Raw genomic sequence first — 16,606 nt, 5'->3', positions numbered from 1 at the left:
CTTTCATCTGATATGCTACAAGTCATATTTTGTTAATAATTTCTTTGAATTGTGCCATGGTGGCCATCTTGCATTTCCCGGTTACCATGTTGGATTTTTTCATGATGCAATAATGACAAATGATAATGTCCATCAGAATAATACTTCCTATGATGATAAAGCCTTACTTACCTTTTTTTTAAAAACTGTTATACTTAAAGCCATTAAAATGAAACTAAAATATGCTAATTAGTATGCAAATTACCTATTCAGATGGTCGTAACTACATCCATCTGAACCTTCATGGTATTATGATATGTTCAAAATTTCGTCATAATATTTTAAAAAGATCTGAAGATACAGCTTTTTAAAGATGGGTTAATCTGTAAATCGTGCAAATTTCCTACCATTTTCAGTCACAAGCTTATATGCATTTAAATAGGACTGACTTAAGGCAAAATATCCAGTGAACCATGCATTTTTTGATACTTTGAATGGTCATAACTCCATTTCTAATGGACCGATTTTAAAAAACTAAAGATATTATTTCTTTGTTTTTTTTTTATGTTCTTTTCAATAATGTTTGATTTGAGTTTATTCGATATAAAGAAAAAAATAGTGTGATGTTGCTATTTATATACTTGACATCTCTAAAACATATGAAAGCCAAAACGATTACAGACTATATTATAAGAGCCAAAATGGCAAATTCATTAAAAATGTCTGGCAAATTTATTAGCGACAGTCTACTAATCTCTATGGCCCTTAAAGGACTTTAAGCCATTTACAAAAGTGATAACTCAGAAAGAAAAACCCATGATTTTTAGTCAATTCAAGGTAGCATTAAGGAGCTATGAGGAAACTGATAAAATGATCACAGAAAAAAACGAATCTACAAATATGAAATTAAAAATTTTGTAGACAATTATTCCGATTTAATAATGGTCATTTTCTTAAAGAAAAAAATCTGATACATGCTAACAACTAAAAAATATTTAGCTGACATGGCCCCCTACGGTGCGGTAAAGTGTATCTGCTCTGACAATGGTACAGAATTCACTAATAAAGATTTTGAACTTTCATTAATTAATGTGATGGATGGCTCTCATCTGGGTGAGGCCCCGTGTTTTGACAAGCTTCTGGCTTTGACCTTTACTCCTGATCTGAAATGGAACACGTACATCAGGTCTGTTGCCAAGGTTGCTGGAAAGATGGTGGGATCCTTCTACCGCTCCAGAAGATATCTCATTACTGATGCAATTCTCTATCTATATAAAAGCCAATTACGTCCAAGGATGGAATACTGTTGCCATATCTGGGCAGGAGCGGCCAAAAACAGCCTATCATGCCTTGACAGAGTACAAAATAGACTTCGTGGCTTAGTGGGGGATGCCCTTTTCTCTACCCTGCAACCTCTCTCCCACAGAAGAGACGTTGCGAGCCTATCCTTGTTTTATCGTTATTTTCATGGCAGGTGCTCGTCTGAACTCCAATCTCTGGTCCCCCCTCGCCAATCTTTCACGAAAAACACCCGTCTAGCTGAATCCACTGTGAAAAATTTCCCCCACTCTATATCTGTGCCTAAATCAAAACGCGGATTCCATGAACAAAGCTTCTTTCTTAGAACTGCACGCCTGTGGAACTCTGTTCCATCTGCCTGCTTCCCTCCGGACTACAACTTGGATGTCTTCAAGTCCAGCATAAACAAATTCCTGATGAACCCCCCCCCCTTAAGTAAACACTTCATTAAATCTCCACACTAATGTACTGTACTTGCAATAACCCTTATCCCTGAGTGGCTTCCGGGCCTTAATAAGTGGTGATCACTGTGTAAAAAAAAAAAAAAAATCATCATATCAAACATGAAAAATTGGTCCCTACTTCAACTCACAAAAACAGAACTGCGGAAAGATAATGGCGGACTCATTTTGAAATGGCAAGATGTCTACTCATTGAATTAAAACTCCCCAAAAAACTATGCACTAGTGACTGCTTCATATATACACAATAGGTTCTTTAAAAAAAGACTATCCAAAACCCCATATGAAACTTTCTGCAGTAAAAAAACTAAACTTGAGCAGAATGCATGTATTTGGTTCAACTTGCTTCGCATTTATAGATAAGAAAAACAAATTAAATATCAAAACCGGCCAAGGTATATTCCTTGAGTACGACAAAGACAGCCCAGCCTACTTAGTATTTTTTCCAGACAAAAATAAAATTAAAATGTTTTGCCTCTAAAAAACTTGTTGGAATTTGACTTTAAATAACTTTTTCACAAGACCAGATAAAAAAAAAAGAAAGTAAACTTGTCCTGAGCAAGACAGAAAATTGCATCCATTTTGTTTGTATTAACACTTTTGTGTCTGTTCTGATGCTAGACTTCGGCTTTTCGGTTTTTAGTCAATGACTTAAATATTTTTAAAAGTTTTTTTTTTTTTTTCTTTTCCTTTCTTTACAAAAACTAGTTTTTACAGGCTTATCTTTTAATGCATAAATTAAAATGTACTTTTTTACTTTTATTTTGTGCACAATACTCTCTTTAACATTTGAAGAAAATTAAACTTTTTTATTTTCTCCTTTTGCTTTCTTTTAATTTTACTTAAAAAAAATAAATGTTATATTTTACAGATACATATCACACACACACACACACACACACACACACATATATATATTTTAGTCATCAACATACAGTCCTGTTTCGTTGTTTCACAACTCATCAGTGCCGCTAGACTAACACCTATCCCAAGCCGAGGATCGAACCTAGAACTGTCGTGATATATATATATATATATATATATATATATATATAGGAGCAAACATCTGGCTGAGATAACTTTATAAATATTAATTCTTTAATATTTACAATATACTTTAGTTTTATCATTTTGGTAAATTTAATTGTAATTTGTATTATATATATATATATAATATATAAATCCGCATCAGGTGTGCTTGAAAGCCAAATCACAGACTTCTCTTTCTCCACCTTTACAACATGTCAAAAGAAAAAAGAAGAAAAAAGAAGAAAAAAGATGTACAAAATACTGCGAATGGAGTTTGACTCTGAAATATATTAATTATGAATTTAAAACAAATAAAGTATTTGTTTATTTTCATAATATTGCGCTGTGATTTGGCTTTCAAGCACACTTGATGTGTATTTTATTTTATTCAAATTAAATCAACACCTCTATAACCGAACCCACACCTCTGATATATATATATATATATATATATATATATATATATATATATATATAGATAGATAGATAGATAAACTATGCATCAGGTGTGCTTGAAAGCCAAATCACAACGCAATATTATGAAAATATCCCAATATTTTATTTATTTGAAATCTCAGTATATTGTGCATCTTTTTTTTAATATTGCGTTGTGATTTGGCTTTCAAGTGCACCTGATGCATAGTTTATTTTATTCAAATTAAATCAACACCACTATAATGGAACTCACACCTCTGACACACACGCACACACACACAGATATATATGTATTTTAGAACAAAATTGCCTGATTAAAATTAAAAATGGCTTTCTGTTAACTTGCTCACATTTTCAATAAAAATCAATTTCTTTCTTTTATTTTACACGGACATTTTTCTTTGACATTTGAACAAAATTTTAAAAAATGGCTTCCTTTTCACATGCTCAACTTTTCAGATATAAATGAACAAAATTAATTTCTTTTTTTTTACACACATATTTTCTTTGGCATTTGAACAAAATTAAAACTAAATGACTTTTCTGTTTTTATTTTATATGCTGTAACTTATTTTATTTTACAAATTTATATATTTATTTATTTATTTATTTTTAAACAAAATTAAGCATGAAAACTGAAAGGACTTTCCCATTATGTAAAAAAATGGGGGGGGGCAATATTTTTGATATAATATTGAGGGTATGATAACCGAAAGTTGAAAGGTTCTACTTATAAACATTGGCGATAGGAACTGACCAATCAAATAAAGCCACATTCTGCTAGCAACCAATTAGAAACAAGAATTGCTTCATAAAAATATTGAATCTTTTCGCATTTCAGCACATAATTTTTTGTGTCAATCCAAGAAAGATCTTCTGCTCTTTGCTTGCAAATATTGAAGTCCGAAACTTATACAAAACAGCTATTGACTGAAAATTCTTCATCTCCAGGACTTGTCCAGAATAGCTATCGGAAACTCTTCTGAAATTAAATATGGCTTTCAATTCAAGATAAAATTAATTTTAGGTCAGTTTTAATTCATTCAAAACTGTTCATGCTTACAATAGCCCCTGTATGCAAGTTTGGATTAAAGTCAAACATATGTCTGAGGAAGGGAAATTTCCCTGAAATATCATACAATACAGAACTTCTATCTAACCATACTAACACAATTAAGAAGAAAATGCAAGTGTAAAATATTTTTAAAAAAAAACATATTGTATGAACAAAAGGTGAATCTGCACAGTAAGTAATTTGCTCCAGTTTGTGTTGATCTGTTACATCTCTGCATTGCCTTCTTTAAATTACCGTTATATAAACACTAGACAATGATTCAAACAACCTACATTAACCTCTTACCAAAACTATTTTTATTTTGCAGTTTGGCAACATCCTTTTGTGAATTTATTCAAACAGTTTAACATTTCAACATGGCTGAAAAGTATGAAAGAAGGTGAAGTCGCCAACGTTATGGTGAGCACTGTTTTTCTGTGTTTCACAGCAAATATTCACGGTGTTTAAATCTATTCACATCACATGTTCATTTATCTGTTCATTTTTTGTTTCTGAAATATATGAAACAAGTAAAGCCAAGCATTGCTTAAATCTTCATCAATGTTTCGTCTTTGTTCTGAGGCTTTCTTGAGATGACTGCTTTGAGGAGGTTCATGCAGGTCGATATTTGAAAGTATGCATTTGTGAAAAAGGTGCTGGCTTTATTTTAAGGATACAAATCGAAACAGGAAATAAAAATTTATTTTAATTCAGAATGAAAAATAAAATTGCTAAAAAGTATCAGCATGTCTTTTTTTGTAAATAATTTTTCCGTGAGATTCTTTGGATTACTGTTCTCATTTGCATAACAAATAAGGTACTAAGTAAATTAGGTTCTAAGTGACACTCTTCTGGAGGTTGAAGGTTCAATCCTCAGCGCAGGTAATGCAAAATACAATTGCAAATTACTTGAGACTTCTACCTGGCCATGACTGATGGATCGAAAGAACGCTACTCCTCATGGAATAAAGGATTCCATTTGAAATTCCATGCAGATTCCAGAGTCCGACAAAATACACCTGAATAAGGTCAGAAGTTACCTCGGTTGAAATCTTATGAAAATAACGCTCCAAATGAGAACGGTAGTCCAAAGAATCTAAATTATCAATCCTTATCTCAAAAATAAAAGTAGTAGTTTTAAGTAAGAGAGAAATAGCGACAGCTAAGACAGAATACACTGAAACCACCAGAAAACGCATCGAAGCACAAACATTAGGAACCCATGATTTTTGGAAAATCTACAACAGTGTAGTAAATAATGAGCAGTCAACGATTCCCCCACTATCAAACAATCGTGAGGTTGCTTGAACGGCAACCAACAAAGCTAACCTGCTTGTCAGTCGGTTTGCCCCTTCCTTTGCAGACAGACGCCACACTTGACGATTAAAAATCACCCCTTCTCGTGTACATGGTATCATAAAAACCCTACACACCTCAAAAGCAAGTGGACCCAATCTCATCCCGGCTGTGCTATTAAAAAAGTGCTCCGCTGAGGTTGCTCTAGTTCTCTCCAAACTTTACAATAAATCCTTTAACGAATCTCGCTTTCCCGACTGCTGGAAAACCACTTCTGTGGTACCAGTCTTCAAGAATTCTGGTGAAAGAACTGACCTATAAAATTATCATTCTATTAGCCTTCTCCCGCTCTTTGCCAAAATATTTGAGTCCTTAGTTAATCACGCTCTAGTCCAACACCTTACAGCTGCTAAACTTCTGACCGACAAGCAATATGGATTTAGGCAAGCTCGTTCCACACCAGATATCTTGACTGTAATCTCTGAGCGTATATACCGTTCACTGAACAAAACGGGAGGGTAGAGTGGTAACTCTCGTTATATCTAAGGCTTTTGGCAGGGTATGGCACGATGGTTTTCTAAGGAAAATTAGATCATATGGTATCACTGGAAGAATACATAATGTAATTAAATCCTTCTTAAGTAAGAGAAAAATCCAAGTTGTCCTTGATGGTCGTACATCTAAACAATATGATATAAATGCGGGAGTACCTCAGAAGTCTATCCTTGGACCTTTATTATTCCTGATATTATAAATGACCTCCCTGATAAAATTGTTTCTGAGATGGGTATATTTGCTGATGACACCACTCTCTATAACAGGCACGAGGGAAAAACAAATGAACACATGTCTAAGGAAATGGCAGAAACACTAGAGGATGACCTCCAATCTGTAGTGGAATAGGGACAAAAATGGATGGTCACATTCAATGCTGCCAAGACTAAGCTTGTTTCCTTCAATAATTACAAGAAACCTTCTCTACCACCAATAGCAATGGCCAAGAACACATTACCTGAAAGTACTTCTTTTAAACTCCTCGGCCTAATGTTTACAGGAAACATAAACTGGAATATATACATTGAGAGCATTGCCAAGGCTGCTGCAAAGAAGGTTGGCTCTCTCTACTGTGCTAGAAAACTACTTGCGTCTGAAAGTATCCTGTACCTCTATAAGGCCACTATTCGCCCATGTATCAAGTAATGTTGTCACATTTGGGCTGGTGCATCTGCTGCTTGTCTCTCACTCCTGGACAGGGTTCAAAAGAGAGTCGCCAACCTGATATGTCCTGAGCTGTCATCTAAGCTTCAGCCTCTGTCCCATCGACGAAATGTTGCATCTCTCTGCCTGTTCTACAAATATTTTAATGGTGAATGCTCTGACGAACTGCAAGCACTTGTACCCTCCTTGACATGACTACCTTCTACAAACCCAACAAGTCCCACCCCTTCACAGTAGAGATCCCTAGGTGTAAGAAAGCCTTTTACTCCAATAGTTTATTCCCCAGAACTGCAAGTCTTTGGAACTCCCTTTCGGGATTCTGCTTTCCCAACTGTACTGACATGTAGGAGTTCAAGTGTAATGTGAACAAACATCTTGCTACTCATCTCTCTTCATAATGCCCCCGCAAATTGTCCCCGATAGTAGCCCCCTACTTCAAAGTGGCACTGAGCCTTGTTTTGTTTGGGATGAAAATTGAATAAAAAAAGAAAAATATTTTGTGTTTTAAATTTTCTGTTAAGCTTATACAGTACGAGCAGGGTGACGTGATGTTGCCTGGGATTGAATGAGGATCAACAAATAATCCGCACTTCCAATACTTTTATTGTCATCATAATCGGTAAAATTTCACATTTTTCAAGCAAATCAATTGATTGCCTGCTGTAGTCGGGGACGAACCACGATCTATCAGAAGGAAGCTTCGTCCACAAAACATTGTGAAGAACCCATGACTGATATTATAAAATTATTTTTTATATAATGGCTTGAATTAAAGTTTAAAATGCAAAAGTCAAGTATTATGGTTCAAGTATGCTCCAAACAGAAATATACATTTTGACCGCGCCCCTGTCTTATTAAAAAACTACTTTTGATTTTATATGCCAGGCCTTTCTTCTTGTGCAGTGATAAAACATCTCAAATGAACTTGCGATGTTAGGCTGTATAGGGGTGTTAACTTTGATCAAAATCAGAATGTTCCTTCTTTAATCAGATTTTTTTCGATTATCGATTTTCGACACAAGACCTATCCTAAGAACACTCCAAGGCAAATAAATTTCATTTGTGAAATTTCAAAAATCAGCCCAACAATTTCAGAATCCATAGGGATCAAACTCTCACACACAAAGTGCCTTTCATATCTAAGTAGAGATAGAGATTTTTTTTTAAATCAACAAAAGAACTAAAGCGTAATCATGAAAATAGGGTTAAGTATTTTTTCTAGTCGTTAGATTTTGTTTTTATCACAGCTAAAAGCACACATTCGTTTTTGCTTCTTTTTTATTTTGGATCCTTTCGATGCAAAAACGCACCATACGTTTCATCCTTTGTCCGTTCCAGAATTTGTCCACTTTATTCTAAACTTCCTTAAGACGTCTGCAAACTCTTACATGCAGTGCTCCTTCTGGCCATCTAACAATCCCGATTTACTTGCCGCCTCACAAGGGCAAAGTTAGACATAAGGTCAGTTTTTAATATGCAGAAAATCCAGCTCCCTAAAAATGAACACTGCGTTGGGTCAAAAATTGCCTTAGTCCAGAAGGATTTCTCCTTCACTGACAGAAAAAAAATGGTGTAGTTATGTCAGTCTGCGCAATATTTAAAAATACTCAAGATCAGTCTGCTGTACAGATCAATTGATCAAAAATTGTTTAAATCCATGATAAATCCATAAGTAACCATCTCGGCAAAGCAAGGTATGTACTAACAAGCAATATGGATTTCTTACTGCAAGATCAACTGCTGATGTGCTGACTGTAATATCACACAGGACCAGTGAATCTACTCATAGAGGCTTCGTCTCAAGAGCAAAGGTCCTAGATAGGGTTTGACAAAGGTTTGCTAGCTATGTAATATTTGGAAATGCTTTTTCAACCATCAAATTCGTTTCCTCTGTTCAGTTTATAAAAATAGTTGTCGGTAGGCAGAAGTCTGAAGCACATCCTTCTAATGCCAGGGTGCCTCAGGGGTTCATTCTGACCCCAATCTTCTTGATCTTTATCAATGATCTACTTAAACACAGTCTAAGTTCATTCCTTGACATTTATGCTGATGACACAACTGTCTATGGTAACACTTTGAAGAGCATTAATGGGCAAGATTTCTCTTTTTCTCTGTCTTTCCATCTATTAGGTACGGGCAAAAATGGGCGGACAAAAATAGGGGGACCTAGTTTTGAAAGCCGATTTATCATAATTTTTTTTGTAGGTTTCCGACTACTTTTTGATTGTATTTGAAAGATTAGAGACTAAAGTTAATTTCCTTAAGGAAAAAAAAATATTTGTACACGTGAAAAAAAAAAAAGCTATGAAAAATGTTTTCACGGTGAGCTACCCAATTCAGCTGAATTTTGAAGTTAAATAAATTCATTGTAAAAATCCTTTAAAAGATAAATATTAGTTTTCTGGGTCTATTTCAAAGATAATTAATAAAGTAAAGTCCTAAGATATTGAATTAAATTAAAAAAAAAACACCTTGTTTGTACAAAACATAAATTAATTAGCCCAAAACCGAGTGATGCTGCCGTTCGCAAAATACAACAAACTAAAATTTTGTAAACACAGAATATACGAAGGCCCAAAATTTCAGGCAGTCGGAAGACTGAAAATGACATCATGTAATTAAAAGAGAGGAAGGGGTGTGATAGTTTGTTTTTTTCCCCAGACATGCATCCGTACATTCCTATTACGAACGTTTGTATAAATTTTTCCATTTAATTATTTTTCTATGTTCCTGTTTTTAAATTAATTTTTTTTTTCTTAATTATTGTTCAATATTATATAAAAAATATGTTACGCTGAAAGTTTCACATTCTTGCGAGCAAGGAAATTATTAAAATCTTGCATATAAAAATTATGCGAAACCTGTAATTTAAGAAAAAAAAAGTAGAAATAATTTTTGCAATTATAATTTTTTTGTGTGAAAATGTTAAATAAACAATGCTTAATTCAATGGTAATATTGGTAGTTCAAGAAATTCATTTTTTTTTGAGTTATATCGAATTCATTTATACAGACTTTAAGGGCTTTTTCGTAATGTTCCTGTAAAAATTATTTTTATTGTTACAAATTACAATGCTTTATTTATATAAAAAAAAGCAAAAATAAATTCTTGCGTTTTTTATTTACTACTGAAAACCATAACTTTAGTAAAGATATTTTTTGTTTAAACAAAATAATACATTTCCACTGAGATTTAAATAAAAATAATTAGTTCATTATATTCCGCAATCATTATTTGACTAAAAATTTCATTAAAATTGGTTAATTTCCTAATTTTTGGTGATTTTTATTTTTTATGTAAAGGGAGAGGTCAAAATGTTTATACATTTTCAGCATCGGCATTCATTTTGCCCGTACCTACCATCTATAGCACATAGTGCAATGGGGAAAAAGGTGACTGGTAACTTTTAATACATCTAAAACTAAACTTCTTTCCTTTCAGCACCAAAGCTTGAATCCTAACTTTTCCTCAATAAATGGATGGATTTCTCCCTAAGGAAGCCCCCTGCTTTGGTAAGCTTCTAGGGCTGACCTTCATGCCAGACCTGAAATGGAAAACTTGCATTAAATTCATTGCTAAGGTCATCGGAAAAATGGTTGGATCATTCTACCGCTCCAGAAAATATCTCGCTCTCAACGCAAACCTCTCCCTGTATAAGAGCCAAATATGTCTTAGATGGAGTACTGTTGCCACAACTAGAGGAGGAGGAGGAGTTGCTAAAAGCATCCTTTTCTGCTTTAGCAAAGTAAAAACCGACTTTGAAATCTAGTGGGTGATGTTCTCGTTTTCACAGAAGAGATGGTTGGTGCTTGACTGCATTTCTGTCTGTGGTTGCCCCTCCTTCGTAAAACATTTACAACAAAACTCGTCTAACTACAACCACTGTCAATAATTTTCCTTCACTGTACTTAAAACTAAACGAAACTTCCATGAGCAGGGTTTTTTTTTCTCTCAAGAAATACCCATCTATAGGGCATAATACCACAGTGCTAACTCCCATATAACTATAGCATCATCATTTTCAAGTCCAATGTTACCAAAATTTTGTGGAGTCGTCCTTTTAATTTTGACCAGTCTCAATCATTATTACCATTCCTCACATTGTTTTTTCACTGTCCTCTTGGCACACTCATTAACCTTTATTCTCTAGTCACTTATAGGCTTTGATAAACATAAACTTGTTAGTACATAAAAGAAGCCAGAATCTTGGCACCTTTTTCTCTGCAAACTCTGTATGTGCAAATCTTTCATGAGAATCTTCCAAATATTGTCCTTGTTTCTTGTTCAACTAAATTCAACCAGAAGTATATTTTCCTTGGCAGAGTTAACAATGGAGTATAGTAATTCAGTAAAGTTATCATAATTTGATCATACAGAGAAACTGCAAGAAAAGCACTAAATTTATCAAGCAGTAATTTATGCTTATAGAAAATAACTTTTATCAAGTTTTTCAAGCACTAATATTACAATCAACGATATTGTTTTCAGCTTTTTCATATGCAAAAAGTACATATATCATTCACGATACCCTATTCCTCTATCAGACTGGAAATCAAACTTGGTGCTAAAATCTGCAACTATCAAGCGCTTATCTGCACCCTTGTACGGCCATGAAACCTGGCCGATGAGAACGACATACGAAAGCTGAGATGTTTGATCACTACCATTTATGTTGCATCTTTTGTGATCGCTGGCAACAGTTCATCTGAAATGGCATTGTTTATTCTCGCTTCAACATATCTTCTCTATGGCAAGCTCTCCTCTTGAGACGTCTTAGCTGATTCGGATACACTCTTTATCATCACCCAGATTTTCATGCAGAAAGCCATTGAACCAGCATTGGAAAAAAATGATTGAGAGACTAACTGAAAACTGAAGACTCTTAATATTGAAACAAAAATACTGAACTAATCCTCTTCTTTTTTTTTTCCTTTTTTGTTGGAACTGTGATTATCTAACAGTCATGTCTGCTACTGCAGCCGACCATCACTTTTTTTTCATTTCACCTCAGACAAGGTACAAAACCACTTAGTTGTAAAGGGCTACTCTTTGGGACCAGATTTGCAGGGATACTATTTAGGGAGTTGGGCAATGAGATATCTGTTTACATTACACTTGAATTTCTGCATGTCAGTACAATTAGGGAAGCAGGGACACAGGAGGAAATTCCAAAGTGCAGCAGTCTGAGGGGAAAAAGCTATTTAAGTGCTAACTTGGTCAGCCTTTGTTGGAAACACTGTAAATTATCTGAATGGAGCCGGTCCGACAGCTCTAGAGTGAATGCCAAAACAAGTGCAAGTAATTCCTCCACCTGAAAACATAATAAAAATCGGCTAAAATCTTATTGTAGTTTTACTTTTTCAGATTGTAAGGTGTATTTCCATAGTTATGCCATGGAAACTTTGATAGTTCAAAATTTTTGTGATCAGACTGAAATTTCATCTGGTGATTATTGCTATAACATTTTTAGCAGATCCATACATCAATATTGGAAAAATCGGAAGTTAAAATTCCACAAAATTTCCACTGTTACTAAACTTTTCATGATCAAGGTCATAAAAGATACTGGACTTGATTGGCTACAGTATCGGCCAAGTAGTGAGTCTCTACACTAGACAAAACCAAGATTAATGTCAAAAGTTTGCCTTTCACGTTTGACCTAGATATCTCAAAATTAAATCACTTCTAAGTTAGACCATGACCAATATTTTGAACCAGTTTGGTGATGATTGGTCAAGCAATGTGTACACTGGTTATATAAAAACATAGCTAGCTGAATCGACTGTGAAAAATTTCCCCCACTCTATATCTGTGCCTAAATCAAAACGCGGATTTCATGAGCAAAGCTTCTTTCTTAGAACTGCACGCCTGTGGAACTCTGTTCCGTCTGCCTGCTTCCCTCCTGACTACAACTTGGATGTCTTCAAGTCTAATGTTAACAAATTCCTAATGAACCGCCCCCCTAATTAAACACTTCATAAAATCTCCTCACTAACGTGATGTACTTGCAATAACCCTTATCCCTGAGTGGCTTCCGGGCCTTGATAAGTGGTGATCACTGTGTAAAAAAAAAAAAAAGTTACAAACTCGACTGAAAACATAACTTCTATAGTAAAGGTAACAATTAGAACCTGCTGATTTTTCTTTGTCCTATGTATAATACATAATGTGAAAGTCATTTCTGTTGAATGTTTTTCTTTTTCTCTTTCGAGGATCATAATCTAAAAGGATTCATCTATCAAATCACGGGTCCTGTGCCGGCTGCAAACTTCATCCATCTTCCAAAATCCAACAGCCAATCCCTTTCCTTGACTGGCCGTTATCTTTACCTCCTGTTCAAGCCTGTTCCTGGGAAATACTTTGTCGTTCATATCGACACCACCACGGCCGACGGAGTTGTTGTCCGTATCTCCTTCTCCAACCTTTTCAAAGAATTCAAAGCATCTTCTACATGGTTACAGTTTCCATACCTCTGCAATCCAGCCAAAGGCTCAGTGTGTTCTGTCACCATGGCTGGATCCATTGGTAAGATCTTCAAAATAATCTACTCATGAAATTTTTGTCTTAGCTATGTCTATCTACATACTATAAATCTAATTTATAAAACTCACTATGTCTGTTTGTCTGTCTCCATATTTTCAAACTCTATCTCTTCTGAAACTAAAAGTCGCAGAGTGGCGCTAAGAGCCTCAAATGATTGGATTTTTTATGGACCATTCTTTTATGGGTTTTTAGTTAGTTAAAATAGTTTTAAGGTGTCAAAAATGGGTCAAGATTGAAAAAATCGTTATACATTTTGTACATTCAACTTGGTTTATTTTTAATCAGTTCATATGCGTGTCACGTTAGTATTGTGGTAACATCACCAGCTTTGAATGCTACAGTTTTGCTTTTGGTTTCGATTCTAGCTGATGGCACCCAAATACACTTTTTTTTTTTACTTTTGAAATCACGACTCTATAATAATATTTATGAAATCTGGACAAATTAAAATATCATATTTAAGTGTATTTTACGACCAGGCAAAGCCAATATGTGTGTGTGTGTGTGTATATATATATATATATATATATATATATGTGTGTGTGTATATATATATATATATATATATATATATATATATATATATATATATATATATATATAGTAAATTATAAAAATGTATATGTCAATTAAACTACACAGAATCTGCATTTCATCTCTAGAGAATCTTCAGGCTAAAATGCATTTTTGCCTAATGATTCCTTACAAGACCAAAATGCAGAATTAATTGTAACTCTTTCAGGCATGTGGTCACGATAGTGTAATGAAAATTGGTAAAAAGCTCTTAAAAGCATCTTTAAGAAAACTGACAAGCACTTCTCATTGTAGATAATCTGAATCTGCTACCTAAACTGTTCTACATAGAATTTTTAATGTGACCATACTATGAAAGTCTACTGTTGCGCACACATTTTTTCTATACTGTCCAAATTTAATCTTTCTCTGAAGTCATCAGAACTTAGCCTCTCTTGAAAACTCTTATTACACATCCATTGCATGATTCACATTTATTTTCTCTCGCCATACAACATGTGTCCTGAACCCTCACTGGCCGGCTTTCATGTCGTTACATCATCATGCTTTGTTCACATGCCTGATGCTTCCCTTGGTTGAGTATTGTAAGTCTCGGCTGGTGAGTAATGGTAGAAGTTCTCTGCCATTCTCACCTGTATCTGTCGTCTTATACTTCTGGCACACAACCTTGTTATCACTTGGGCTGTGACAACAGAATGTTCTTATCATTGTTTTGACTCTCGAGTATATATCCGACACAGTTCATCAGCCGAGAACCACATCACTCTATATAAAAGCATATAAAGATATCAACAGATACACACTTGAAAATCAAAACAATGAAAAGAATATGCTGTTGTCCTAGCGCTAGTTATCACTTTTTAGCTGTAATTCTAATGCAATTTTTGTATACCCTATGTATACAAGTGCCATAAAAATAGTGGGATTTTAAGAAACATAAGTTTTTGTTCTTTTTTTTCAGATGTCAGTGGACCTGCTCCTCAGTCTGTGCGTTGGACAGTTCTTTGTTTTGACCTGCAACAAGTCCTCACATTGTTTGCAAACAGAAAATACTTGTACCTGAAGAGTATTCGCCTTTGTGCAAATATGTATGTGAAAAACATTTTCACCAGTGATTTGCTGTTTGAACCAGGTAAATATCTCTGAGAAAATAAATAAAAGACATGGTTGAGGCATCAGACTCCTTAATATCATCATTCTTACCACAAACATTTGTGGACATTGAATTAGCATCTTTCAAACAGAGTTGTAGAATTGTATTAGAAGAGAAAGATTTTAGTTAATCAAACTCTTAAGAATTCTTTAAGTTGGAGTTGGATTTTTCAAAGAATCAAATCTGAATATCAGAAGACTTAAATATGGAACGACTCAGAATTTTTGGAATCCTAAAATTCAGCTTTTAAACTTTTCAACTCTACCTGCAATCTTGCTTTCAAGGCATCTCTCCAGAGTGTTGTTCTAAAGATAAGTTTTATTTCAGGTTTTTAGATCATTTCTGATTATCTATTCCAAAATCTTACGTGGGCATCTTTATCTACCAGGAGCCAGAATCTTGATACATGGATAAATCCATCTATCATTATGGCCTTCTTGATCCTGAAGCCGAATCGATTTCTGGTATCTTTAATATTTGGTAGAGAAATATTTTGCATCACACATTTACTTTCTCTCCAGCCAGTAAGATTTATTTTCATTGTTTAGTGAAAAGAAAAGGACATCATTTATTATATATTCCAGAAGATGGGCAAGGCGACAATCAATTGGCTTTCAGTGGCCCTCAGAAATAGATGTTTTTTTTTTTTTGTGTTCAGTTGAACTTGTTTTTGATTCAATCAGGCAAAGAATTTTCATTTACAAGTCTGTTGTTCAGTAGAAGAAAACGAGTATCAGTGTTGCCTCCAAAAAATACGTCTTTCTCAAATGCTATTTCATTCCGTGTTCCACGTCTCTCCCATGATCGTCTTCTTCCTCTTTTTTTTATATATTTTTTTCTTTTTTACCAGTGACGTCTTTTCACATGCATTTGCGACAAGTATCAGAATCAATTTTGGATCAACACAACAAGCAGACGATCATTGGGAGAAACTTTATTTTATGTTTTTTTTTAATACTTTAATTTACAATCTCTGCACAAGTTCTTTCAATTACGGCCTTCATTTATGGTTTCTTGATTTGTCTTATGTTTATCTCACATATGTCACAATGCCTTATTTTCTGCAGGTGTTTCTGTTGCTGAGGGTAAAAAAATGGGACTTCATTTGGTTGGTTTGACGCCGATGCCACGTGAAATGGGGTTCCCTTTACACAAAGGCAGTGACTGGCATGAACACTATGATCTAATTAGGTAAGCTCTTATATATTTTTTTTTTTTTTTAGCCGTTATTTCTCGTATATATAAAGTTGTTTATGTTTATATCTATACTAGCAGGTCGCTCGATCGTAAAATACACTTAAATATAATATTTTGATTCATGTAGGTTCCGTATCTATTATTATACTGGTTAAAAAGTTTTACAAAAAAATAACTTGTGCGCTAACACTGAGAATCGAAACAAAAACGTTTAACTTACAATTTACTTTTTCCTTTGACATTAATGCCTGAGCTATGAAGACATGTTTCCTGCAAAGCTAAAAAGTAAGACATGAACCAATAACTATTGCGTTATGCATGCATATTTCAACTAGCAAATTTCATTATTTTAATTTTCACACTTTTGCACTGATTTTCACTGGCTAAAATCCAAATATAAAGTTTTGC

General features: G+C 34.2%; 1 protein-coding gene across 2 annotated transcripts in view; it reads left to right on the top strand.

Annotated features, from left to right (window-relative positions):
• Window positions 1–16,606, top strand: part of LOC145293309 (WD repeat-containing protein 90-like) — a 199,468-nt gene that overhangs the window by 7,200 nt on the left and 175,662 nt on the right. For both annotated transcript variants that reach the window (XM_080139952.1, XM_080139951.1), the window contains exons 2-5: window positions 4,586–4,677; window positions 12,984–13,296; window positions 14,810–14,980; window positions 16,069–16,192. In XM_080139952.1, coding sequence (XP_079996078.1) covers window positions 4,586–4,677; window positions 12,984–13,296; window positions 14,810–14,980; window positions 16,069–16,192 — 700 coding nt within the window. The remainder of the gene's footprint in view (window positions 1–4,585; window positions 4,678–12,983; window positions 13,297–14,809; window positions 14,981–16,068; window positions 16,193–16,606) is intronic.

This window comes from Euprymna scolopes, chromosome 14, assembly GCF_053919585.1.
Source record: "Euprymna scolopes isolate OS-2025 chromosome 14, ASM5391958v1, whole genome shotgun sequence".
In the NCBI taxonomy this organism is placed as follows: Eukaryota; Metazoa; Mollusca; class Cephalopoda; order Sepiida; family Sepiolidae; genus Euprymna; species Euprymna scolopes.
This window is presented reverse-complemented; position numbering and strand designations above follow the sequence as displayed.